This window comes from Fopius arisanus, unplaced genomic scaffold (assembly GCF_000806365.1).
Source record: "Fopius arisanus strain USDA-PBARC FA_bdor unplaced genomic scaffold, ASM80636v1 scaffold00149, whole genome shotgun sequence".
In the NCBI taxonomy this organism is placed as follows: Eukaryota; Metazoa; Arthropoda; class Insecta; order Hymenoptera; family Braconidae; genus Fopius; species Fopius arisanus.
The window spans coordinates 166,160-191,903 of NW_011887888.1; the positions used below are offsets into that span (position 1 = coordinate 166,160).

General features: G+C 41.4%; 1 protein-coding gene across 17 annotated transcripts in view; it reads right to left on the minus strand.

Moving 5' to 3' along the window:
* The window catches only part of bent (projectin protein bent), a 46,030-nt gene that overhangs the window by 15,047 nt on the left and 5,239 nt on the right, over positions 1–25,744 (minus strand). For 2 of the 17 annotated variants that reach the window (XM_011314223.1, XM_011314224.1), the window contains exons 6-40: positions 25,015–25,150; positions 24,735–24,938; positions 24,166–24,467; positions 23,640–23,857; positions 23,145–23,550; positions 22,610–23,039; positions 22,339–22,504; positions 21,738–22,088; positions 21,331–21,480; positions 21,166–21,210; positions 20,916–20,930; positions 20,560–20,619; positions 20,294–20,497; positions 20,158–20,229; positions 20,028–20,081; positions 19,911–19,952; positions 19,788–19,835; positions 19,652–19,690; positions 19,508–19,552; positions 19,383–19,430; positions 19,259–19,306; positions 19,004–19,051; positions 18,857–18,913; positions 18,618–18,665; positions 18,519–18,554; positions 17,468–17,668; positions 16,646–16,849; positions 15,936–15,980; positions 13,107–13,148; positions 11,112–11,496; positions 10,893–11,029; positions 8,779–8,904; positions 901–8,698; positions 521–823; positions 116–397 (exon numbers count right to left, since the gene is read on the minus strand). In XM_011314223.1, the coding sequence (XP_011312525.1) occupies positions 116–397; positions 521–823; positions 901–8,698; positions 8,779–8,904; positions 10,893–11,029; positions 11,112–11,496; positions 13,107–13,148; positions 15,936–15,980; positions 16,646–16,849; positions 17,468–17,668; positions 18,519–18,554; positions 18,618–18,665; positions 18,857–18,913; positions 19,004–19,051; positions 19,259–19,306; positions 19,383–19,430; positions 19,508–19,552; positions 19,652–19,690; positions 19,788–19,835; positions 19,911–19,952; positions 20,028–20,081; positions 20,158–20,229; positions 20,294–20,497; positions 20,560–20,619; positions 20,916–20,930; positions 21,166–21,210; positions 21,331–21,480; positions 21,738–22,088; positions 22,339–22,504; positions 22,610–23,039; positions 23,145–23,550; positions 23,640–23,857; positions 24,166–24,467; positions 24,735–24,938; positions 25,015–25,150 (12,795 nt within the window). Of the gene's footprint in view, positions 1–115; positions 398–520; positions 824–900; positions 8,699–8,778; positions 8,905–10,892; positions 11,030–11,111; positions 11,497–13,106; positions 13,149–13,685; positions 13,725–15,935; positions 15,981–16,645; positions 16,850–17,467; positions 17,669–18,518; positions 18,555–18,617; positions 18,666–18,856; positions 18,914–19,003; positions 19,052–19,258; positions 19,307–19,382; positions 19,431–19,507; positions 19,553–19,651; positions 19,691–19,787; positions 19,836–19,910; positions 19,953–20,027; positions 20,082–20,157; positions 20,230–20,293; positions 20,498–20,559; positions 20,620–20,915; positions 20,931–21,165; positions 21,211–21,330; positions 21,481–21,737; positions 22,089–22,338; positions 22,505–22,609; positions 23,040–23,144; positions 23,551–23,639; positions 23,864–24,165; positions 24,468–24,734; positions 24,939–25,014; positions 25,151–25,744 lie in introns of all 17 variants that reach the window. The other 15 variants (XM_011314226.1, XM_011314239.1, XM_011314237.1 and 12 more) reach the window with 13 other exon arrangements.

Sequence of the window (25,744 nt, forward strand, 5' to 3'; positions counted from 1 at the left end):
GTTAAATCGATCAATAAATAATGCATTGCGAAATGAGTGAAGGCGCGAATTGAGGGCAGGTTATTTTTAATTAATTGTGTCCTCAACCTGATTTATCGTAACGAGAGGTACTCACAGACGACAATGACCTCGACTTCAGCTGTATCGCTGCCATATTGATTGACAGCTGTAATTTTGTATATGCCAGTGTCTTTCCGCTCAGCTTTGTCATTGTAGAATTTCGTATTGTTCGGTTCATTGACGACTTTGCGATGAGTTGTCACGTGCACACTCTTCTCATTGATTAACCAGGTAACATCTGGTGCGGGTTCACCGGATACCTTTACGTCGAAGTGGAATCGCTCTCCTTCACGACAATTAACGTCTCGAAGATTGCGGCGATCAATCTTCGGGGGTACTACATGACGATAATTAAACATTTGCAATGAATACCAATTAGTTCGACAGAATTCATCATTTTCGTTAATTATTTCACGTCACAAGTAGTAATTATAAACGGAGAATTTAATTGGGTACTTACCTCGTCGGCACTTAGCGATGACAGATTTCGAGGCGTCGGAGGGTTCACCGGGACCAGCTGCGTTTATTGCCCTGACCCTGAACTCGTACTCAGTTCCTTCATCGAGATTTTCAGCTCGACCTTTGCACTCGGGGCCAACCGTTTCGCATGCTTTCACCCACTTCGGGGAATTCTTCTCTCGTTTTTCGATTACGTAACCAGTGATTGGATTTCCACCGTCAGTCAACGGTGGAGTCCATCTTAGGTCGACGTGATCCTTGTCCCAGTCGGTTGCCTCGGGACGACCTGGTGCGCCTGGCTCGTCTGAAAATTTTATTTTCATTAATTTGTACGAATAAAAAGAATTCCGGTAAAAAAAAAAAATACCGAACAAAACTCACCGAATGGATTCTTCGCCACAATACTGTGATCCGTTACCAGAGGCTCAGATTCGCCCTCGGCATTAACCGCAGCAACTCTGAACTTATACTCCTGCCCAGGCACAAGATTATCCACCTCGAAGTTGGGTTCCTTGGTTCTTCCCACAGGAATCCACCTGCCAGTCTCGGCATCCTGTTTTTCCACAACATAATGTTCGATGGGTACTCCACCATCGTCGAGAGGTGAATTCCACTTGAGAGTGCACCCCTCCTTATGAACATCAGAGACTTTAAGAGGTCCCTCAGGCTTTCCAGGTTTATCAAGTACAAGAATATCGATCGTGGCCTCATCCCTCCCAGAGTCGTTCTCCACTTTCAACGTGAGTGTTCCACAATGTGCCCTAGTGGCAGACCCGACCATAAACTTGGTCTTATAATCCTCAACCTCGATCTGGACAAATTGTCCATCTTCCATCTTGACTTTATTATGCCACCAGACCTTGACTGGAGGTGGTTCGCCACTGACCTTGACATCGAGACGAATATGATTGCCAGCTTTGATGGTGAGATCTCTGAGATTGGTCCTGTCAATCCTGGGTGCAGCAAATCGATCCTTAGCTGTGAGAATATCACTGGGATCACTTGGTTGAGAGACACCCCCTTTATTAACAGCCTTCACCCTGAATTGGTATTTCTGTCCCTCAGTGAGATCATCAACGGTGCCACGAGTCTGATTTCCAGGTACCTCAGCAGCCTTCTGCCACTTGCCATACATATCCTTCTTCTCAATAATATATTTTTCAATGGGAGCGCCTCCATCCCTCTTTGGTGCTGTCCACTTGAGATCGACATGCCTCTTGTCCCAGTCCTTGAACTCAGGCTTACCAGGTGGATCGGGTTCCTTGAAAGGATTCTTAGCAGTGATCGGAATATCAGTCTCGAGAGGCTCAGAGTCACCCTCAGCATTGACAGCCTTCACCCTGAACATGTAATCCTTTCCCTCATTGAGTCCAGTGATCTCTGCCTCCGGATTCTTCGTTTGCGCACATGGCACCCACCTTCCAGTGTCCACATCCATCCTCTCAACGACATAATGGTCGATTGGCTCCCCTCCATCGTCCTCAGGTGCTTTCCATTTGAGTTTACACCCATCAGCCGTCACATCAGCCACATCCAGCGGTCCTTTTGGCTTGCTGGGTTTACTGGTGACAATAACTTCGATCTCTACTTCGTCCGTTCCACTTTCATTCTTGGCAGTGACGACGTAGCTCCCAGTGTCAGCTCTCTGGAGCTTACTGAGAATAAAGAGGGTGTGATAATCCTCGTTATCGATCTTGAGACGATCAACGCTCTTGAGGATAGCGTCCTTGTATTTCCAGGTGACGGATGGCGGTGGCTCGCCCTTGATATCCGCCTCGAGCCTCAGCATTTGTCCAACTCTCAGCGTCTTCTTTCCCAAGTTTTTCCGATCGATCCTGGGTGCAAGGAATCTCGGCTTCGCTATCACAGACTTCGAGACATCACTGGGTTCACTGGCACCTGCTTTATTGACAGCCACAACTCTGAATTCATATTCGTGCCCAGGTTCAATTCCCTCAGTGACTTTGGCGTGAGTTTTATCCCCGACAACCATCGCAGCATCCACCCACTGTCTGCCATCCTTATCCCTCATCTGGACGATATATTTCTCGATAATAGCACCTCCATCGTCGTCAGGGGGTGACCAAGCCAGATCTACGAAGTCCTTGTCCCAGTCCTTGACATCTGGACGTCCAGGTTTGCTGGGTTCGTTGAAAGGATTTTTGGCGATGATGGATTTGTCCGCCTCTAGCTCCTCGGACTCCCCTTCCTTGTTGACAGCTTTCACCCGGAATTTGTATGGCTTACCCTCCAGGAGGCCAGTGATGTTGGCCTCGGGCTCAGTTGCCCTGGCGCACGGTATCCACATACCTGTCAGTGGATCCAGCTTCTCGATCTCATAATATTCAATGGGGGAACCCCCGTCGTCCTCTGGTCGTTTCCACTTGAGCTTGCAACCGTGTTTGGTCACGTCGGTGACGTCCAGTGGTCCTTTTGGCTTCGAGGGCTTACCCAAGACTGTGATCTCGATCTCTGCCTCGTCCTCCCCGACTTCATTCTTCGCGAAGATCTTGTATATTCCAGTGTGCGTTCGTTTCGCTTTCAAAACAAAGAATTTTGTGTTGTAATCGATGTTGTCGATTCGGTAGACGTCATCTGTCTGGATTGGCGAGTCCTTGAAGCTCCAGGAAATCGTTGGTGGGGGTTCACCGATGATATTGACATCGAGACTAATTGTCAGACCGACTTTGACAGTCAGTGGATTGAGATTTGTCCTGTCGATGTGGGGTTTGAGCCATCGGGCCTTGGCAGTGTGAAGATTAGTAGCTTCACTTGGTTCACCAGGTCCTGCTTTATTGACAGCACGTACCCGGAATTGATACTGATTACCCTCAACCAATTTCGGCACAATTCCCTCGCACTTGGGGCCAAAGGTCTCCGCAGCCTTGACGAAATTAGTACCAAATTTCTCCTTCATCTCGAGAATGTAACCAGTGATGGGAGCACCACCATCTCTGTGAGGAGGTTCCCATTTGAGAGTCACGGTGTTCTCAGTCCAGTCGATGATTTCCGGTAGTCCAGGTGCTGCTGGTGCGTCGTATGGATTTTTGGCGACGATCGCAGTGTCTGTGTTGAGTGGCTCTGACTCGCCCTCTTCATTGACAGCCTTGACCCTGAACTCGTACTTGTGTCCAGGCTCCAATCCCGTGATAACTGCCTCGGTTTTCTCAGGATCGACAACACCAGCTTGAACCCACCTCCCCGTGGTGACGTCCATCTTCTCGACGATGTACGACGAGAGAGGAAGTCCACCGTCGTCCTTCGGTTTCTTCCACTTGAGCTTGCATCCCTCTTTGTGAACATCCACCACCTCCAGCGGTCCCTCTGGCTTGTCAGGCTTATCCAAAATTATTATCTCAACGTCAGCCTCGTCGCGGCCTGAGTCATTGACAGCTGTAATCGTGTATTTGCCCGTGTCCTTGCGTGTCGTATGGGACATATTGATTCTGGTGAGGTAGTCCTCGTTCTCGATCTTCAGATTGGGAGTGTTCTCCAGGACTTTAGCACCACGTGCCCAGGTGATGGTTGGTGGTGGTTCACCCTCGACGTCAACCTCAAGCTTCACGTGCTGACCAGCGCGAACTTTTATCTGCTGAAGTTTCTCACGATTGATGTGGGGCTTGAGGAATCTAGCCTTGGCGGTGTGGGGTTTCGTTGGATCACTGGGTTCGGAGGGTCCAGCCTTGTTAACAGCTCGGACCCGGAATTGATAAACTTTGCCCTTGATGAGGCCCTCAACTCGACCCTTTGGTTCGGGTCCAGTGGTCTCAGCTGCCTCCTCCCAGTGCGGTGACAATTTTTCTTTCTTCTCGATAATATAACCAGTGATTGGGGCACCTCCATCGCTCTTCGGTGGCTTCCACTTGAGATCTACCCTGTCGACATCCCAGTCCTCAAATTCAGGTACTCCAGGTCTGTCAGCAGCGTCGAATGGATTTTTCGCGACAATTGCACGGTCTGTTGTCAGTGGCTCGGACTCGCCCTCTTCATTGATCGCCTTGACTCGGAATTCGTACTCATGTCCATCTGCCAATCCTTTGACATCCATCTCTGTGTCATTGGTCCTGCCAACTGGCACCCAACGTCCTGTTGTCTTGTCAAGCTTCTCGACTTGGTACCCAGTGATGGGTTTACCACCGTCATCCTCTGGCTTCTCCCACTTGAGTTTGCATCCATTTTTCGTGACGTCCGACACCTTGAGGGGACCCTTTGGTTTACCAGGAGCCGATAGAACGGTCACCTCGACCTCTGCCTCATCCTCTCCAGAAGCATTAACCGCCTTAATCTTCCACACCCCAGTATTCTTCCGAAGAGCTTCTGATATCGTGATCTTCGTGTTGTAATCGACATTGACAATTTCAATGTTCTCACCAGATTTCACAAGAGTGTCCTTGTGATACCAGGTGATCTCGGGTGGAGGCTCACCACGTACATCAACGTCGTATTTTATTGTTTTGCCAGCCCTCACAACAATTGGCTTCAAATTCGTACGATCGATTCTCGGTTTCAGGGCTTTGTGCTTAACCATCTGCATTTTAGAAGCACCAGATGGTGGAGAAAGCCCTGCCTTATTGACAGCTATAACTCTGAACTGATACTCAGCTCGATCTTTCAGGCCATCAACTCTGGCTGTGAGATCATCCGTTGCTGGCACCTCCATAGCCTTCTCCCAGTCAGGCTTGTACTTGTCTTTCTTCTCGATAATGTATTTCTCTATTGGTGCACCACCATCGAAATCTGGGGCTGTCCACTTGATGCTGACAGACTCATTATCATAATCCGTGATGAGAGGTGTTCCTGGTGCGTGTGGTTCATCGAATGGATTTTTAGCGAGAATTGGTTTTTCGCTGGTGAGTGGCTCAGAGTCACCTTCATCATTGACAGCTGTCACTCTGAAGAGGTACTCACTACCTGGATTCAATCCAGTGATCTCAAACTCAGTGTTGGGAGAATTACCAGGTACTTTTCCACATCTCACCCACTTTCCAGTTTTGGTATCCATTCTCTCGATCTCGTACTCCTTGATTGGCACTCCACCGTCGTCCTCGGGTTTCTGCCACTTGACTTTGGCCGATTTATTTGTAACATCTGACACAACGAGTGGTCCACCAGGTGCATCAGGCTTCCCAAGAACTGTCAGTTCGACACTCTCCTCGTCCCTTCCATTGACATTTTCAGCAGTGATAGTGTACTTGCCAGTGTCCTTTCTCACAGCATTGATGATGCTGAAGTCAGTGTGATAGTCGACATTCTCGATTTTAATCCTCTCGGTGGAGGTCAGGGGAATATTGTCCCTCCAGATCCAATTGATGACTGGTGGCGGTTCACCAATGACATCGACAGACCACTTGTGATTGCGTCCAGCCTTGATAACAACCGACTTCAAGTTTGTACGATCAATTCTAGGCTTAAGATTCCTGTGCTTGCAGATGTGATTATCAGTGGGTTCACTGGGCTGTGACAATCCAGCTTTATTAGCAGCACGAACCCTGAACTGATAAACCATTTTCTCTTTGAGTCCCTCGACCTTGGCCTCAGCAGTGGCATCAGGTGTTTTCATGACTTCCACCCAATCCGGCGAGAACTTGTCCTTCATTTCTACGACGTAATGAGTAATTGGACGACCTCCGTCCTTCTCAGGCTTCGCCCATCTCAGCGATACACTCATATTATCGTAATCAAAGATCTCAGGCTTTCCAGGTTTATCAGGCTCGTCGTACGGATTCTTAGCAACGATGGCCTCATCGGTGACAAGTGGTTCAGACTCTCCCTCTTTGTTTATCGCTTTAACTCTGAACTTGTACTTCTTGTTCTGGGTGAGACCTGGGAATGTGAAGGTGTCCATCTCAGGTCCAACTTCACCAGCAGGAATCCATCGTCCAGTGTCCATATCCATTTTCTCGAGGGCGTATCCGGTGATGTCAGTACCCCCATCATCAACGGGTTTCTTCCACTTGACAGTGATATGATCAGATCGTACTTCTTCAGTGACAAGTGGTCCCTTGGGTGGTGTTGGCTTATCCAGCACGACAACATCGGCCATGCTCTCGCACTGGCCAGATCCATTGCTGAGGAGCAATTTATACTTACCCGAATCAGCACGAAGAGTTTTTCTGACAGTGAGTACTGTATTGCGTTCGTACTTATCAATGGTAATTCTCTCACCAGCATCTTGAACGAGTTCCTTGGTCCCCAGGAACCACTTGACCTCAGGCTCGGGTTCTCCACCATACTTGATATCGTACTTGATAACCTGTCCTTTCTTAACAACAAGATTCGTCAGCTGATCACCAATGATGAATGGCTTGACAAATCTGCATTTAGCTATTATTGGTTTAGTGGGCTCAGATGGTGTGCCAGGTCCAGCCTTGTTGACAGCACGAATTCTGAACTCGTACTGTCCACCCTCTTTCAAACCATCGATTGTCCCCTTGGTGACATCACCCTCGATCTCCTTCCCCTTGACCCACTCCTTGCCAAATTTCTCCTTGTACTCGATGACGTATCCAGTGATGGGTGCACCTCCATCACTCTCAGGTTTCGTCCAGGTTAAATCCGCATGATCCACGTCCCAGTCGACGACTTCCACATTACCAGGTTTTCCAGGCTCGTCCCAGGGGTCCTTGGCCAGGACAGGCTTTCCAAATGTCGCTGGTTCACTCGAGGCTATTTTATTAACCGCACGAATCCTGAATTTGTACTCCTTCTTCGTCTTCAAGTCTTCAACTTTGAATTTACATTTTTCTGTTGGGAGTACCTCACCCACACTGTCCCACTGATTTTTCAGGCTCATGTCCAGGCGTTCTATCACGTATTTCGTGATGGGAGAGCCGCCGTCATCCTCAGAGGGCTTCCAGGAGACGACGCACGACGTGGCGAAGACATCAGTAACGTCGACGTCCCGTGGTGGCGATGGAGCGTCCTGCATTACGACATTTACGTCTTTTACTTCTTCACCCTGTCCATTGCCAATTCTCACTTGGTAGATGCCAGAAAGATCCCTCTGAGGTTTTTTGATCTTGAAGGTGATCTTATCCTCTCCCACGACGATCTCGACATCCTTGAGGGGCAGGGCCTTTCCGTCCTTCATCAGTTTTGCCTCCACAGGTGTCTGTTTCGTTCCCTCGACCTTGTAGGGTATCGTGAAGACAATCGGGGATGCACACGGTCCCTCAATCTTGTCCGGTATCTCAGCTATTGGTTTGCTTTCACCCTTTCTCACTGTCAACTGACAGCTGCTGCTCAACTCTCCACTCTTGCACGTGATCTCTCCGTCGTCCGTCATCTCTGCCTTGTTGAATACCAGCTGGTGTTTACCTCCACCCAAATTTTTAATCTCAATCCTGTCGTTTGGCTCGATGGGTTTTCCATTGAAGAACCATTCAGCTGGTGCTGTCTGATCTTGAAGTTCAACATCGAGTACCAATTTCTCACGTTCAACAGCTGTTGTGTCTTTTAGCTTCTTGTTGAAACGATTCAGGTAGTTGACGATGATCTCAGCCTCGGTCTTGTCCGCATTGCTGACACATGAATAAAGTCCTGCATCCGTCACCTTGCAGTCCTTAATGACGAGCTTTCGCTTGCGGCCATCCTCTTTTATTTGAACTCGTTTGTCAGCTGTTATTTTCTGATCACCTTTGAACCACTCCACGTCTCCAGCCTCATCGTCCAGCTCGCAGAGGAGAGTTATCGTTTCTTTCTCGGTTGTTGTCTGGTGCTTGAGGACTTTGACGAACTTGTAGGGGTAGTCCTCCACTGTCAGGACAGTCTCTGTCTTCTCCGTCTGCTTGTTGATTTTGCAGATGTACTCACCGCTGTCCTCCAATTTTCCCTTCTTTATTGTCAACCTGCAAACACCTGACATGTCCTTGGAGATGCTGTAGACATCGCCATCCTCCAGTTTTGTCTTGCCCTTGTACCAGGTGACTGTTGCCATGTTTGAGCTCAGAGTGCACTCCATGAAGACTTCGTGTCTTGTGTAACCTGCTGATTGCTTTGACAGGGGCTTAATGAATGTGTATGATGGGTCGGGCTCATCGACATTCAGAAAAGCAGTGCTGGTTATTCCACCGATATCAATCGTGTACTTTCCAGTGTCCTCGACTTTGGGATTTGAAATGATGAGCTGATACGAATCTTCTTCATTTTTAAATTTATACTTTGGCGATGGGAAGAGTTCCTGTAGAAAGAAGTGAACGTTGCAATCTCCAAAATTTCACAATTAAAAAATTCATGGATTAAAAAATATATGGATCTCACATCCTTCCTGAAGAACCACTTGGGTTTGGCATTGGGTTTCGAGAAGTTGGCGTCGAAGCTGACCTTCTTGTCCTTGCCTTCCTTGGCATACTGATCGACCAGAGGTTTGAGGAATGAGTCTTGCTTCTAGAAAGTCCAGGAACAAATGGGAAAAAAAAATTAATAATAAAGGAGAGACACGCTGTGAACCATCGACGAGACATTCTCCACCTAAATGAAATGACATGAATAATATAAAAAAAAAAAATGGTATGGATTGGTGGTGTATCCATGCCTGATATGATGCTGTTAAACGAGCCATCGTGGATGTTAACTCATTTAAATATATTCTCTGCGTTGTTTTCGTTTATGCAAATGCGTTATCGAATTGTTGAATGCACAACGTGCAATGACACCGAGAGATGCAGAAAAAAATATAATACAGAAAGACGAATACGACATTGAATATTCCATCATTTCTCGATCGAACCTCCGTCTTGATGAAGTGATGAAGGGTCGGCCAGTCTGGTATTAATTCAGCCAGCGATAGCCTACGTGATCCCCTATTTCCACTACACTAGAAATAAGAAACGCGTCGAGTTTTTTCAATTTACCAGTTTAATGAGTAAAAATTCGGTCGGTTAAACATTATTTCTGTGGGTGGGTGGGAGGACTCCTCCAATTCACGAGATTATGTAATTCTCGATTGGATATTGATGAAAAATCAAACAACTCAGGTCGGCTTCGTTTCCCGTTTCAATGGCACTTCGAGGATCGACCGATTCCAGTCAGTGAATTCATTCCTCTAATTTACGTGAGGACAGGCCAAGAAGACATGAAAGAAAATCGCACCTGAAGCAGGTCAATGTTAATTGGGGAGAAATTTTCATTGAAAGAGCGAATTTCTCTGAGAAAATCCGGGGAATCCCCGTCGAAACCATTCAAAACTACAACGAATTTCATCGATTATTGATGAACGCGGGAAAATTTTTTTTGAAAAAATTTCAAGACCCGATACTTTGAATTCGATTTTTTCAGAGAAATAATCTTTTAATTGTTAAAAGATTTCAGTGATTTTTCAATGAAATTTATCCGCACGTGAGCCATTGCGATGGGTTTCCTCGAGGGTGGGAATTTCACTGAAACGAAATGCGAACCTTTTTTTTTATTCGAACGACGAGCTTCGGCCAGTCGGTGATCAACTCCTGCAAGCTTGGTCTACGCTGAATGTCGAATATATCCTGTCTCCATCGAGTTATTCCGCCCAATGAAAATTATATCAACGAATTAATCGGGTGATTTGATCCTCGAAGTGCATCGTTGTCTCATGATCATTGAATAAATCATGAGGGGCAGCGATATTCACAGGGACAGGGAATTTTCAAGGAGTCTAAACTAAATTTCAGAAAAAATATTGAATCTGCTCCAAGAATTTTTTTACACAAGTCATTGGAATGAGGAATAAAAAAAATCTACGAGGCTCCCAGAATTCTCGCTAATTACACAGAATTTCTGAAAAAAAAAATTGAATTATAGATTTTTTTTTCGATTTCTGCTGCCACGAGAGTCCAAGGGTCTTTTGTACGAAATGAAAATAATTAAAAAAAAGGGGAGAAAAATTCAAGACCGGGGAAAACAGTTCACAGGGATCACAAAATTCCAGAAGACAAAAATAAAATAATAGATTCCACGAAAAACTGGGAAAATCGTTCAGAGGGAAAGGAATTTCCATGGGATTTGAGAAAAGACCTTTAGCCAGCTCCAGTTGGCTTCGCCCTTTTTATCGAGTGGTATCCTCAGCTCCTTCTCGTCCTCCACAAAGATGACAATTTCATTTCCATCCTGATACCAGCTCCTCCCCCCAGGAAGTGGCTAAAGATATTGCAACTGTATCTGAATGCTTGGAGGATTGAACTACACGGAATTTTTCACAACGTGCTGTATAAACACATTAGTCATACGACTATCAATAAAAATCGAACGAGTAAACGATTAAATCGACAGATAAATCATTGACTCACGAGTCTACAGCGTCGAAGTAGTCTTACATATTTTAATTTAATGCAGATTTAGCTCGGCTGTTGAGTAATCAATAAATAATTGAGTAATCCAAAGTGAACCGAAGCGATACCTACCCTCTCAACTTTTTTCAAAGCCACCGACGGTTTCTCCACTTCCTTTAGATCAGGTTTCTCTAATTCATCCTTATCTCTCCCCCATTTTGCGTACTTCCGTTTCTTCAGCATCGACCGGAAGTCCATGCCACTGGCATCTGGTTAATCCGAATATATTATATAATTATCAGCACTGAATATTTTTAATAATGAGATGAATAATGAAACGACTGGAATTACCGGAGACGTAGACAGCCATTTCGGCGGAATCCTCGCCATGAATATTGCTGACAACAATTTTATACTGTCCCTCATCATTGGGCTTGACTTTTCTCATGCAGAGGGTGATGGTGTTGGTCTCGGAGTCGGTGAGGAACTTGAATCTACCACCCTCGTGGATCTCGGTCATGCCTTTGTACCATTTAAAGGTCGGCGCTGGATTACCCTCGACCTGAACGGTGACGTACCCCGTGGCATCCTCCACCACGGGGTACGACTCCTGCACGTCGACAATTGAGGGTGGCCCACCGGATCCAACATCTCGGAGGGGTGTACTAGGTTGGTTGATTCTATTCTCTAGGTCCGCCACGCTTGGTCTCCTGAGGTCCGCACTTGGGCGACGTCTCTGTTCATTATTTATTTCATCGTTATTCAATGAATTATCATTTTATGATTATTAATCCGTCATCTAGCTATTTGTCAAACCAATCTCCATTTTGAAATAGCCAAAAAATACACGTAGAATCAGCCAATTCGAAATATTTCTTCAAATTTATTGACAATGTGTAGGAAACATGTGCTAAATTGAGATTTCACGTATTTTTCATTACAGATAAATTTTTAATACGATTTCGGCCTATCCTGTATTTTTTCTTATATTCTTCTGCGTCAATATTTTATTGTTTTCAGTTATCCCGAGTCTTACCTGCGTTTTTACCACGCACATAAAAAATTGACAGACATGCCTTCAATAAAACTGGTATTTTACGACAAGTGAGGAAAAATGAGAGAAATTAATTATCTGGAGTGCAATAATTTATAGAAAAAATTACATATGTGTAGAATTTCCAGTGGAAGGTTGTCCTTTAATTTTCGTAATGCGTGAATCGATAACTGAAAATTGATCGATTGATTGACAAGCCACAAAAACAATGGAATAATTTATTGGAGTTAACTAAAGGGTGTTACGTTAGACAAATTAGAGATAAAAAAATTAGTCACAACGGGTTAAAAAAACAATAGTAACAGATAACTGGTAGATTTGGGATTTAATGAGGTCTGGGATAATGAAGTATAATTAAAGAATGAGTAAAACTTGATAATAAAGTTGATAATGAAATGACGTGATGACATGTGAATTTTCTAGAATGAATAATATATTAAATAGTGGACCGGAGAGACTGTGGGACGCTGAAAAAATATGGAGATTCATGAGTTGCAAGTAAATTCTCCCAATTAGTTGAAATAGTAAATCACCAGTCGATCTCTGGCTTTGTGTCAAGGTATTTCAATTATTTTATTGAGCGCACGGCCTCGTCGGGTTAATTGGGAATCAATGGAATTAATCAATCTATATTGGTCGCGCAGTCTCGCCGGTGATGATGAGAATATTTACAAGTCCTTTCATGAATTAATGAGCGACCCAAGTGAAGAGTAATTTCGAGATCGCAGGTCTCTGCTCCCATTATCCGTTCCACGGATCTTTTATCTACTCTAAGACGTGGATTATTTACAATAAAAATCACGTGAATATTTACAGAGCTGTTGAATGAATAATTCTCTTTCTAAGACACCAACTGTACAATTTAATTTTCCATTTTTGAGTGAATTTTCGCTGCCGCTGAGATATTCTCATTTTTCTAATTTCAGGAAAAATATTTTGGAAGTTTCCAAAATTTCTACTTTAACGTACGACTCACAATTTTTTATGTCAACATAATATTCATTTTTTTAAAGATCTCTAGAATTTTTCAGCGACTGCGAAAAAATTCTCTCGGTATTAAATGACTTCGTGTGCGTTCTATCATGCGCGTGTGAAAAAAATCAATAGAATAATTGATCAATGGCTAGTGAAAATTGTTCTATCAATTTTTTTTCGCACGTACAATTACTCGCAGCATCATACAACAATTAACCACAATGTTTATACAATTTAGAGACGAGTATAAAAAAACACGTAATGAAAAAAAATCTCGATATGATTTATTTTGATTTTTTTTTTCGAAAAAGCCTAACCTGTCTTCCGGTTTGCACCTCACCAGGTCGACCGTGCCTGATCTGCTTCGTAAAAAGTCATGATTGCATTAAAAAAAAATGTAATAATCGTGACATGAGCGTGAATTATTCCAGGAATATTTAGGACTTCCAGGTGATATTGGGTTTAATATAATTTCATGATATTAATACAATGCGTAATTTTGAATTGTCAATTGGCCAGCGACAACAGCAGCAGCTGTAATTAATCGTAATTAATGTGTTGATTAAAGAGTGAAGAAAATTAGGGATATCGTTAAACTGTTTCGCCGGTCTTTGTATTTCCATTTGTCATTGTCGTTGTCCTCGATGATGTGGTAATGATGATGAAGAGTATGAACGTGAGATAATGATTAATCGGAGTCGCGAAATCTCAGGGAAAACGTCAAATTGCGGTGAAAAATAATTAGGGCCAATGGTGTTGGCACCAAGGGGTCTGTAATTTTTATTTTATGATTAATTTTTTTATTCTCGAAGGGATTAAACATTTGGAAAATTACAAATCCCTTGGTTTTGACCCCAGGTGGTAAGCTTTGTGTTACAGCAAAACACAAATCTCACCTTAACGTCATACACCTCCCCCGGGCGTAATTTCCCACCCTGCAGAGAATTACACAGACAATGAGATGAATTACTGACAAGTGATTGATTAATAGAGATGAATTTTCAAATTACACATAAGGATTTATTGATGACGATGAGATGATGTCCATGGCTATGGCGATGGCATGAAATAATTCATTAAATAATTGAGTCCGTCCAGCTTCCCAGAATGTCGTCGTCGTAATAATTGCAAAGAGGAAAATTCAATAAAAAATTCCGGATAATTATTAAAAAATTTCACAAAATCCACAGACAATTGCCAATATTTATAAAAAATGAAAATCCCCAACAATCGCCAATTATTACTCCGTAATTTTTTAATTAAACATTGAACATTTCTCTCCGCACAAGAATTTCGTATCGAAACGCTAGAAAAAATGCAGCCGCTGAAAAGTCGATTGGAAGATTGATGATTTCTCGAAATATCCGGATAAATGAATGAACTGATAAAATTGATTGAATTGGATTTTCAAGGATCGGTGCAGAAATCATTTTTTTTTTATTTTGAAATTATCAAACGGCCGTTACAGTTATAATACAGGGAAAAGTGATTTCACCCGATTCGTAATGATCATCACACTTAATCCGTACATTGATGTTAAACTGTTAACACGTTGAGATACGAGAGCATCAGCGAGACAATTCGTCAAGCTTAATTACCCCGTGGCAACATGTCTCGATTGGTAATGCATTCCATCTGGTCGACAACGAGTGCCAGAACATGTGTTTTTGACTCGGAATTATTGCCTCTCGCCTATCCCCATCGGTCCAATAATGTTGATTAAACAATGCTCAATGAATTCAATAAATTTTCCAAACTCCAAAAGCATCCGATCGAATTTCACCAATTATAATAATAATAATAATTTATTTGAATTAATAATAGGACTGAGACTCGAGGATTTTCTCCTGGAAATACCGAATGTTTTATGAAGAAAATAAATTCTCAGGTGAAAATTTTTTATGGCCCTGGCATTCTCGCTGGCCATTCAATTCATAAAATAATAATCTTGGCATGGAAACATGGGATTCATATCACGAGTGCAATTAACCGTGATGATGGATTGCGAATGGAGAAAATGTGACTCGCCCACCTAGACCATTAGCGTGATTTCACCGTCTGAAATTTAATGATTCACATCCAATGACTGGTCTAGCACTCTAGAACTGAAGTATCGAAAATTTGCCATCTGGCAGAATACCCTGGGTCAACCAAAAACTGACACCCAACTATTTCGAGATATTGTATTTTAAGAAATTTAATTACCCACCCTGCGGGGCAAATGGACGTGCAAAGTGCTCCATGGATCAGATCTTCTGATACAAATGTGTCTTTATGCAAAATGTGACATGGATATTTCGAGACACTCCATTTCGACTTTACCTGCGGTATTATTATTACACGTAACATTATTATTATCCCAGTCATCGATAAAAGGAGGAGTGAGAGGGAAAAATAAGACATGCTTCTGCTGTCTGATAATCCGTGCCAGGTGCAAGTAGTGCATCATTATTAATGCTTGCTGCTGATTTCAGAATGATTTTTTTTTTCATTTTCTTAACATTATTCATTAATTTCAGGGTTGCCTCACTCAATCCCAGAATTTTATCCACAGAAATTCGTAAGCTTTTCCGAATTACTGCAGTCGATTGCAATTACGATTTTTTTTTGGTATTGATTAATCGAATTTCCGGGATGAAAATTCAAGCCTGGGACCTCGAATATTTCAGTGAAGTGGTAATTGTAGAAGAGTAATAGATTAATATTGGATTGTGAATGGATGACATATCGTGATTTTTATGGAACGATTGAATGAAAAAATCCAAAAAAATGATAAATCTCATGGAGATATCAAAATTTTCATAACCACCTTTTTTATGCCACTCATCGCTCTCTACAAAAAAGGTCTTAAAAAAAAATTCACAGTCTCCCTTAGTTTGGGCACAAAATGGGTTGTCCCCTTCGTTACCGATTAAATCACGGATTCAATCACCGGAATCGCCACTTCACTGATGCAACAGACAATGAAAAAAGAAAAAGAAAATATTCTCTGTTCATTGGAAATATTTGATATATACGTGCGTGTGCAAGAGTGTAAGTGAAAAAAATGTATTGTAAGAGTTGCAAAGATATAATTAGATTTGTTGCATTTAGTGGATTACGTGATATAAATTGTAGTCCCTTTAATTTCTGGTGAAATATCTCACCTTCTTCTCCTCAATCACCTCACCGGGACGAAGTTTCCTATTGTCCTATGAATCAGAGGTATTTGGGTGTTAATGTGTCGAGTGTAATGTATTAAATCTATAAATTCCTTGGATCCAGCTCCTGATATCCAGATAAATCTTCAGTAACGACCAATGGATCTACCCTCGACTTCAAATTGATGCTCTACATGATTTCTGAATAGTTGTAAAATTTGTGGGGAAGGATTTGAGGCGCAGGATTGTTGAATTCGAATACTGGACGATAATACAGGGGAATACTCAATACTCAAATACAAAAAAAAACAACTGTGGGATAAACAAGAGGAAATTAAAAGAGAAACGAATACTTTACAGAGTGCTAGGAGCAAACGGGTAACGAATAATCTACTGGCCTCAAAAAACCTCAGAATTCAAACGTGTGAAAATTTTTTTTTGATGGAATTCACATAAAAATTCAAGAGAATTCCGTTTAATTTCGTCAATGAATTTTTTTTTTCACCAGTGAAGAAAGAGTGAAACGAGATGAACAAATTCAAAATTTCAATTGATTTTCCAATGAATTTTCTTTTCATTTCCCTCGTGATTTATTCATCTCTCCAAACCGATTTTTTTTTGTATGAATGAAAAAAGAGAAGAGTAAATGGTGCAATATTTAATGAGACCATCAAGTGATTTATACCCCAGAAAAAGGTAATCTCCCAGTAACATACCTCGTCACTGATGATAAGACTGGCCCTGCGACCCAATTCCTCTGGAGGAATCAAGGATCCTCTCCTGCTACCAGCTCCACTGGGCACCAGAGAGGGTCTTCTGCTTCCAAGAGGCGATGGAGTCGGTGATTTCTCCTTGGATACTTCGATCGTCGGTGCCTCTGGGGCCTTGATCTCCGGTGTCTTAATCTCTGGTACTTTGGGCTGGAAAGAGGAAATTATTCACTCGTCTCACTGATCCCCCGATATCGTCACAACTTCAATTATTTATCTGAGCCCTCCGAGCCCTCAGGTGACTCTCTGAGTCCATGACTAACCGCAGCTCTCAATCGCTGACCACCAAGTCACACGACTCTACATCTTAAAACCGAAAATAGATAATTCGTGTCCCTCTGACTCTCGCCCGACCATTCGCGACCGGATTCTGGCCGTTTTTTTTAATTAAATAATTGACGAGTTAGGGAGAGACTCGCGTCGCAAATAATAACAGAGAAATATTTCAAATTCTTGGATTCCTTTTCCTTTTCTTTTCTGCGGCTTGTGAAAAAAATCAGCAAAATAATTCAAATGATTGAATGATAATTTTTATTTTTACACGGCTATCCGATGAAAGATGTTTTTCTGTGCGTGATGTTCATAGAGTGCCAAAAGAATCACGAGCGTTCTGATGTCTCTGCGCGATTAAATGAGGTAGAAGACAAGTGGAATTATCTGAGAAGTGTGCAATTAGTTTTGGGAGGAAGTCGTTGAAATTTTTGAATGAGTATTCAACGATTATGAGAGGATTTTTGAGTGGTTGAGTCATGATAGAAATCGAAATACCTTGGAGTCGAATTTCTGAGTGGATGGACGTTCGAGTTTCGTCTTATCACGTCCCTCATATGCACTGAATTCGAACTCCTGGGGCTTTTCTAGGACCGCGCGCTCATAATCTGGTATTTCTGGCAGCTCATAGCTCTTCTCCTTGTCAGCTTTCGATCCCTTCATCTTCTTCACGTCCTGCTTCTCCCCTTTCTCTGTTTTCTAATTATTTTCAATTATAAATCTTGTTAATTATCGCTTTCTGATTGCGGCTGTCTACATGCTGGTTACCACATGCCATCACCACAAAAATTGCAAGATGAAAAATTTCTAGGAAAATCCGGAAATTCACTGAATAATTCGAATTTTCATTTTGCTACTGAATTAATAATTCATTAAATGAGGATAATCATCTGGAATTTCCGATTGACTCTGAAATCAGGACGAATTTGAATTCTAGAAATTCTCCCTCTGCCGGTGACCGTTGGTTTTATTTTTTGAAGCCGTCCAGTCATTCACTCCCGGTCGCGGTGATGAATAAAAAAATGTTGGCGTATGAAGTTTAAGATAAATTAAGGAAGAATTAAAGTGAATAGGTGTTAGGAAGTGAAAAAAAATGAAAATAAAGATGTGGACAGAGTGGATGGAGATGTGGCAGAGGATGGCAGAGAGTAGTTACAGTTTTTTTCACGGGATACCTTCAGGCTGGGGACAAGGAAGCCATTTTCTGATGTATCAGATTTTTTAGGCTCTCGAACGACTGGTTTGAGTTGGATTGTTTTGAAGGATTCGGCTTCTGATAGTGATATCCTACGCATTGGTTTCACCATTTCTCCAACTTCAGCTCTCACTGGCTATATTTTCCGATTTCGGAACATTAATAATTAATTCCAATTGGACAAGTACTCGTTGGATTTTTACCCTCCAAAAACCTCCTCACCATTATTATTAATTTTATTCAGAAAACAGTGAGTACTTGGATTAATAAATTTTGAGATAATTTACAGTGGGTATAAAAAAAATATGTACAGGTGTAATAACGTTTGGAGATGATCTTTGAGATCAAACTCACCTTGAGCTTGACATCGTTCAAGTTCTTCTCTTCTGGCTGAAATCGAAGATTTTTTTTAGTTTTTCTGAGTGAATTTTTTCGGGGAAATTACGAAATTACCTTTTGGACGGGTTTCAAGCTAGTCTTTCGCAGGATTGCCTCTTCTTTCTGTAAATAAAAGAAAAATTTTTAGATAAATTTCGAGATTCACTGGTGGGTTATCCTTTTCGACTGCTGCAAGGCTGTCAGCTCAAATTACTGAAATTAGTGCATTAATAAATATGAGTTGATGATGTGTGAGAAAATGAGAAGTGTTGTGTGAAGTGATGAAGTGAGGTTTTTTTCAAGTTTACGTGTACCTGAGGAAGTTCCGGTTTGCGGAGAGTACTTTTGGGTTTTGGGGTAAGTCCGTCCTTCTAAAAATACAATTTATTTTTTTGTCAGTATCTGGGAAAATTTTGGGACCTCCAGGCATTTTTAAAAAATTTTTTTCGCGGATTTTGTACCTTGAGTTCCTCGGGCTTGCCAAGAGTCGATTGTGGTTTCGCTGCCTCCTGAAACCGAGTTTTCGATTGTTTTGTAGAAAAGTTTATCTAAGTTTTAATTAATCTCAGGGATGGAAAATTTTTATAAAAATGCCGTGAACTTGTTAGAATATTATTCAATATAAATTCAGTTGCGGTAGGAAAATTTATTTGGTAGGAGTAATATTTGTCAGTATTTGTTTTAAAGTTGCTTTGTAATGTCTCATGACGGTGTACCTTCGGGGATTCCGGTTTTGTCACACTGGGTTTACGAGTGGATTCATCCTGGAATATTCGGATCTTTTAAATAAACAATTGCGTCCCCCAAAAGATTTTAATATTTCAATTGTTTGACTTGTACCTTTGCGTTTTCTGTGTCAGGGGCAGTGGTTTTGGGTTTGGGCTCTTCCTGAAATTGTGTTTTTCCATTTATTCCGTTGATCTTATAAAATTTTTGTTTTTAGTGTAGGGAAAATGTTTGTGTACCTTCGGTGGCTCTGGTTTTTTGAGACTAGCCCTGGGCTTATCGTCCTGAAATACCACATTTTCAAAATTTTAAAACTCTGAACTCGTTTCCCCGATTTTTATGCTTTGCGTTGCATTATAGTTATTTTTTTTTGTGTAATCTACCTCAGGTTTTTTCTTCTCATCCGCGAGATCGGGCTGAGCCTAAAATATTTTCAATCACAATGTGAATTAATCTACTCAATCTTCCAATTTGTTATTGCTACTCAATGCCAATTACATTCGGAATAATTTTGAATACCTTGGCCTCTTCCACAGGTGTTTTCTTCTTTGAAATCGACGGACGTTTCTGAAATTCAGGGATTGTGCAATAATTCGATAATTCCGAGGGGACAATTTTTATAATTCATGTTTTCAATTTTACCTTCGCTACCGTGGGTTCTTCCACTGACAATTTCTCAGGTTTCTGTTAAAAAGTATTCGTGGAATAAAATTTCTATCGAAAGATAATGTTTATAAATATAATCTTCATGTATTGTACCTTCGTGTCTGTGATTTTTTCATTTGGTCTGGCTTTCACCGCGGATTCCTCTCTCTAAAAATCATTTTCAATCCCCCGGTGATGATAATTTTTATTTAAAAATAAATAGAAATTCTCTAGTTTGATTTACCTTTTCGGATGAGACCGACTCCTTTCTCCTGGCGATTGAGGATCGACGACTCTCAGATTTTTCCTCATCAACCTGATAATTAATCATTATTGATAATCAAAATTGTTTTCCTCATCAATCAGTAGCGATCACTCACCGTTTCCTCAGTAGTTGATATAAGAGAGCTGCGTCGGCTCTCCGTCTTCAACTCCTCGACACGACTGATCGAGGATTTGCGAGAAGATATTTTGTCAGGTTTGGGTGTTGTCTCTCGTGATGCATCCTTGGCTTCAGGCTCCTTCTTCTTCAGGCTCTTCCTCTTCTCAGGTTCCTTCTTGTCCTCTGGTGTATCAGTCTTCTTCTGCAATTAAACAAAACAACTCTCGCATTTTTTTCACCTCGCCCTCCTCTCGAGACTCTTACCTTGAGGGATTTCCTCTCCTCAATCACTTCAACATTGTTCACCTGTTCGTCTTTCTTCTGCTTGAAGCAAATCATGAGATGAGATGTCATTCCGATAATTAAAACACTAAACATGCAAATTATCATGCAGATTATCGTGCAGAGGGGAATAAATCGGTTTGAAAATTTTATCGCAAAAAGCTGAAGACTCCTTGGTCTCTCGTGTAAGCCATTATTGTAGAATTAAATCGCCGGCTGAGCTGGGAAAATCGGAAAAGTATTAATTAAATCATCAGGTAATCGTCAAATAATTCAAATTCAAAGGCATTATATTATTATTCTTAGCGTGAAAATTGAATAATTTTCATCTGACTCACCAAGACTTCTTTTTTCTGAAACGAAGAGAATAACAATGATTGGTACAACTTTTGAAGCACAAATATTCATTTAATCCTAATAAAACAATGAGGCATGCGTGAAAAAATCATGAAAAACATTTGGATAATTAATTAGGATACGAATTCACAGGGAATCGAATAAGAATTTTTAAAACGAAATTTGAAACTTGAAATTTGAAATATTTAATTCAATCGGGAAAACGATTATCGAAGGAAAAATGTGCGTTACCTGCTCTGGTTTTGCGATACCATTTGGTTTAGTGTCTGGTTTTTCCTTGAAAAAAAAATGATAAAAACAATAAAAAAGAAATCATATGGGTCATCCAAAGTGAAAAAAAAAGCGTCGAGTGCAGCAATAGAGTAGAGAGGGTACGATGTATTTGATTTTGTGTACCTCAACGACTGAAATGGATTGAGAAATCTCTGACTGTTCGTCGACAATTGTTTCATCAGCACTTGAATCGTCGAGACTGACCAGATTATCAGCATCTTGAGTCATTACGCTGTCCTCATCTCCATTTATCGAATTTGATACCGATTTTTCCTACGAATGCACGTACGTGTGCAAAAAATTTTGATTCAACGATCGATAGATAAAAATAATAAAAAATAAATGGATGATCACGTGATTGCCAATTAAAACAAGAAAAAGTGAAGAAAGGCTGATGTTTCAGTTAGAAGCACTCGATCTTCCGATCCGAGTTAAAATTGTGAGTGAGCGTTGAAGCATTTTATAATATCTAAAATTGTTAGTCTGTCAATATCCTGAAGCATCGAGTGAATTTCGAAAGTCCTTTTTACCTTGTCCTGGATTTTCTTGACATCCTCGATTTTTTCTTCGATCTTCCTCTCTACCTTCTTTTTCTCTTCGACTTTCGCCACTTCATCGATCTTCTTCTTCTCTTCTTTCTTTTTCTCCTCGATTGTCTTAATTTCCTCGATCTTCTTCTTCTCTTCCTTCTTTTTCTCCTCGATCGTCTTCACTTCCTCAATCTTCTCGTCAACTTTTTTCTTCTCTTCCTTCTTCTTTTCCTCCTTCTTCTCCTCTTCTTTCCTCACCTCCTCAATCGTCTCCTCCTCTTCTTTCTTCTTTTTCACGATTTTTTTCTTCTTTTTCTCCTCCTCTTCCTCCTCTTTCTTCTCCTCGCGTTTCTAGAATTTTTTAAGGATGAGGCATGCAACATTCAAGGAACATCGGATTTTAAATATTCATTTTCAAATTTTCTAAGGTGTATGAATTTTTATTTCACTTGTAAATGAAGTTAATCACGTCAGGGAAAAAATTGAAAGGGAATAGACAATAATTTCGCGGCTTCAAAAGTCGACCCATCATGGGAAAAAATGACCAATCCTTAACGACGAGTTCTACCACATGATTTATTCGCCCTATTAATAATTTTACCTTGACAGTGAGGCTAGCACTGGATTCATCCTGTCCTGCTTCATTCCTCACCACAACTTTGTAGGTTCCACTGAATTCTTCAGTTGAAGAAGTTATAACAAGTTTCATTTCAATTCCATTGAATGAAATGCTGATATTCTTTGTTGTCGTTATTATTTTCGAATCTCTGAAATAATTCAATCATTAAAAAAAATCTTTCACTCGTTTTTTTTTTACATTTTTTATGATGAATTAATTATTTCAAACGCAGAATCATAAATAATTGACGTACCTGTACCACTCGACAGTGCACTTGTTCTTTTTATCTTGCTTGGTGAGACAAGCACTGAACTCAACAGTTTCCCCATGCTCAACAGTGATGCTCCTCAATCCGGAGCCAATCTTGGGCTTTTCAACCTCTTCAGGAAGTTCAGCAACTTCGACAACCTGAGAGGTGGCCTCTCCCTTCTCATTCCTGGCCACGAGCTTGTATTTACCCTTATCAGCAGTGGACACCTGCTCGATCTCGAGTTTAACAGCGAATTCACCCTCTTTTATTTTCTCCACGTGGAGTTTGTGTCTGTCATCGACCTGGACAGCCTTCGCTTCCTTGAACCAAGTGCAATCTGGGGCAAATTTAGAAAGAACTGTGCACTCCACTATCACTGTCTTCTTCTTGATAATTTTCACGACCTTGGGCTTCTCCTTGATCACCGGGATAACTGGAAAAAAAAACAGGAGTATTTATTTTCAAATCGTGATTGATAAATTTTTCTTGAGAATTTTCACCTGGAGTAAATAAATAATAAATAGTTACAAGGACTCACTTTCAACATTCAGAGTGAGATTGGCATTGAGTTCACCCAAGTTGTTTTTAATATTGCACTTGTAGAGGCCAGAGTCATCTGCCCCAGGATCATTGAGTATCAGTTTTATGTAATAGATACTCTCCTTTTCCTCGACGACAGTCATCGTAATTTTGGAGGATTCCTTGATTATTTTTCCAGCGTGAGTCCAGACGATATTTGGTTTTGGTTTTGCGCTGACTTTGCAGTCCATGATTACGACTTTTCCACCGTCTGACGACTGGATCCTCGGCTTCTCCACGAATGTCGGACCATCACCTTCCTGTTCAGGTTCTGCCTCGATATTCAGGTTCAGGTTTGCATTGCTTTGACCAAATTCGTTCTCCACGTGACATCTGTACGTTCCACCATCTGGACCAGAGGGTTCCTGACCATTCGGGGAATTATTAATTATTAATTTGAGGAATTTAATGGCAATGATTATTTTCATTCACAACGATAAATATTGAGGATTACTTTTATCTCCATAGTCAATTCGTAGACATCCTCTTCAACAGACTTTTCGCTTATCGTTATCTTAGCGGTTTCCTTAACGACATTAGTCCCCCGAAACCACGTGACTTCCGGTTTTGGTTTTGCTTTGCACTTGCACTTCATTGTGATAAGTGTTCCACTCTCGTTCGGAATGATGCGCGGTTTTTCGATGAATGTAGGAGCGAAACCAGCCGCGTCTTCTGCATCTTGCAAATAAATTTCAATTAATCCATCATCAAGTTGGAATAAATACTGGCAATTAGTACGATTTAATGACATTTTGTGATGATAGTTACTGGAATTATCGAAGCGAAATAGACGAGACATATTTGTTAGATCGAACACACTTACCCAGTGAAAAGAAAAATAAAAATCCCTCGTTTCTACATTTTCATACGTCCCCTAATTTCGTGCACTCAACCCCGTGTGAAAGGTAATTGTTGTGGAATAAAGGTCGCAAAATATCGGTTCCGTGCACGATGGAAAAAAAAAAAATATTGCGACTTGCCTTGGAAATTGAGTGAGATGTTTGCATTACTCTCGCCGTAATTGTTAAAGGCATTGCAACGGTAGTTTCCACCGTCTGCCTTTGTGGGATTTGTGATTTCGAGGGTGAGTAAATAAGTGTCCTTGCCAGTTGCTTTCCTCGACATCTTGATCCTCGAGCTACCATTGATTGCCGTTGTTCCCTGGTACCAGGTTATATCGGGGACCGGATGGGCCTCGAGGACGCACTCCATTATTAGCAAATCGCCCTCTTGACGAATCGTCGGCTTTTTTGGAAAACGTGGTGCCTTGCCGTCGGGAATTCTGGGAATTTTTTTGTGCCTTTTTTTTCTTTTTCTCTCGGTGGGAAAATTCGCAAATTGAGTCACTGTCAATTCACGAATTTTCGTACCTCCTGGCATTTTTCTATTTCACATTTTTGAGCGTCCCATAAATTTCCACCAGCTCTCAAATCATCAGAGTATTTCAATCTTTAATTCTTTCAGCCAATTGGTTTTTAACGGATCTCATGGATTTTAGACAAGCTGGTGAAAATTTGCAGGGCAATGCCAAAAAATGGAATCATCATACTTGGGTTTATCTCCGCCCTCAAAGTTGAGATTAATCGTAGCAGTCCCCTGTCCATTTTTGTTCTTAGCCACTGCTTTGTATTCACCCCCATCGGCCTTAGCAACATTGCTAATCTGTAGTCTAGCAAGATAGTAAAGTTTCTGGTCAACATCGAGAGAAATCTTGAATCTCCCACTCTCCTTGAGTTCGTTGCTCCCGTGATACCTGATTTGTTGATTATTTATTGACGATGTCCCAAAAAAAAAAGCCCATAAAAAAATCACTCCTCGTATAATCTTACCACTTAACACTAGGTTTTGGATCTCCAACTAATCGACACTCGAATGTAATAGTGTTGCCATCATCGGACTGTCTAATGACGGGTCGTTCGGTGAATGTCGGCTTGATGCCGTCATCAGGTACGGGCGCTTCGTCGCCTAGATTTCCGTACAAATTTCGTCACTTCATCATCGAAATAACAATATTTTCTACAATGTCACTCCTGAGTGACGTATCGATCGAGGAATAAATCCTCAGCTGCTCGTTCCCTCGGTTTAAACGTCGACGTGCATTTAAATTTCTCGATTCTACTCCTCTCCATTGACAATTGTCTTCATTATTATGTTTTTTTTTTATAAAAAAATCGGTAATGGGGTACTCGACATCGCGTTAGATCTCCCACACGACAAACACCGCGCGGTGAAAATCAAATAGCCCAAATTCATAATTTCAGCTTTTCGATAGTCTCCGTGCGTTAACAATAACATAAATCAGGTGAAATTTAAGCAACAACCTAGTGAAGCGTCAGCGTCAGGCCAAATATTGTTTTTGGTTTTGTTTTGCTATCAATTAAGAAAACTATTAATTGTCACAAAGCAGCGGATGATTGGTATATTCGTTATTATTTGTGAATGATAATCGCGCTCTACTTATTCTGTCTGACGACGTGAGTTCGTCATTGTGAGTCAAGCCGGGTTGTATATCGTGCAGATAATTATCTGCTTATCTTCACTACTTTGCTGTTTTTTTTT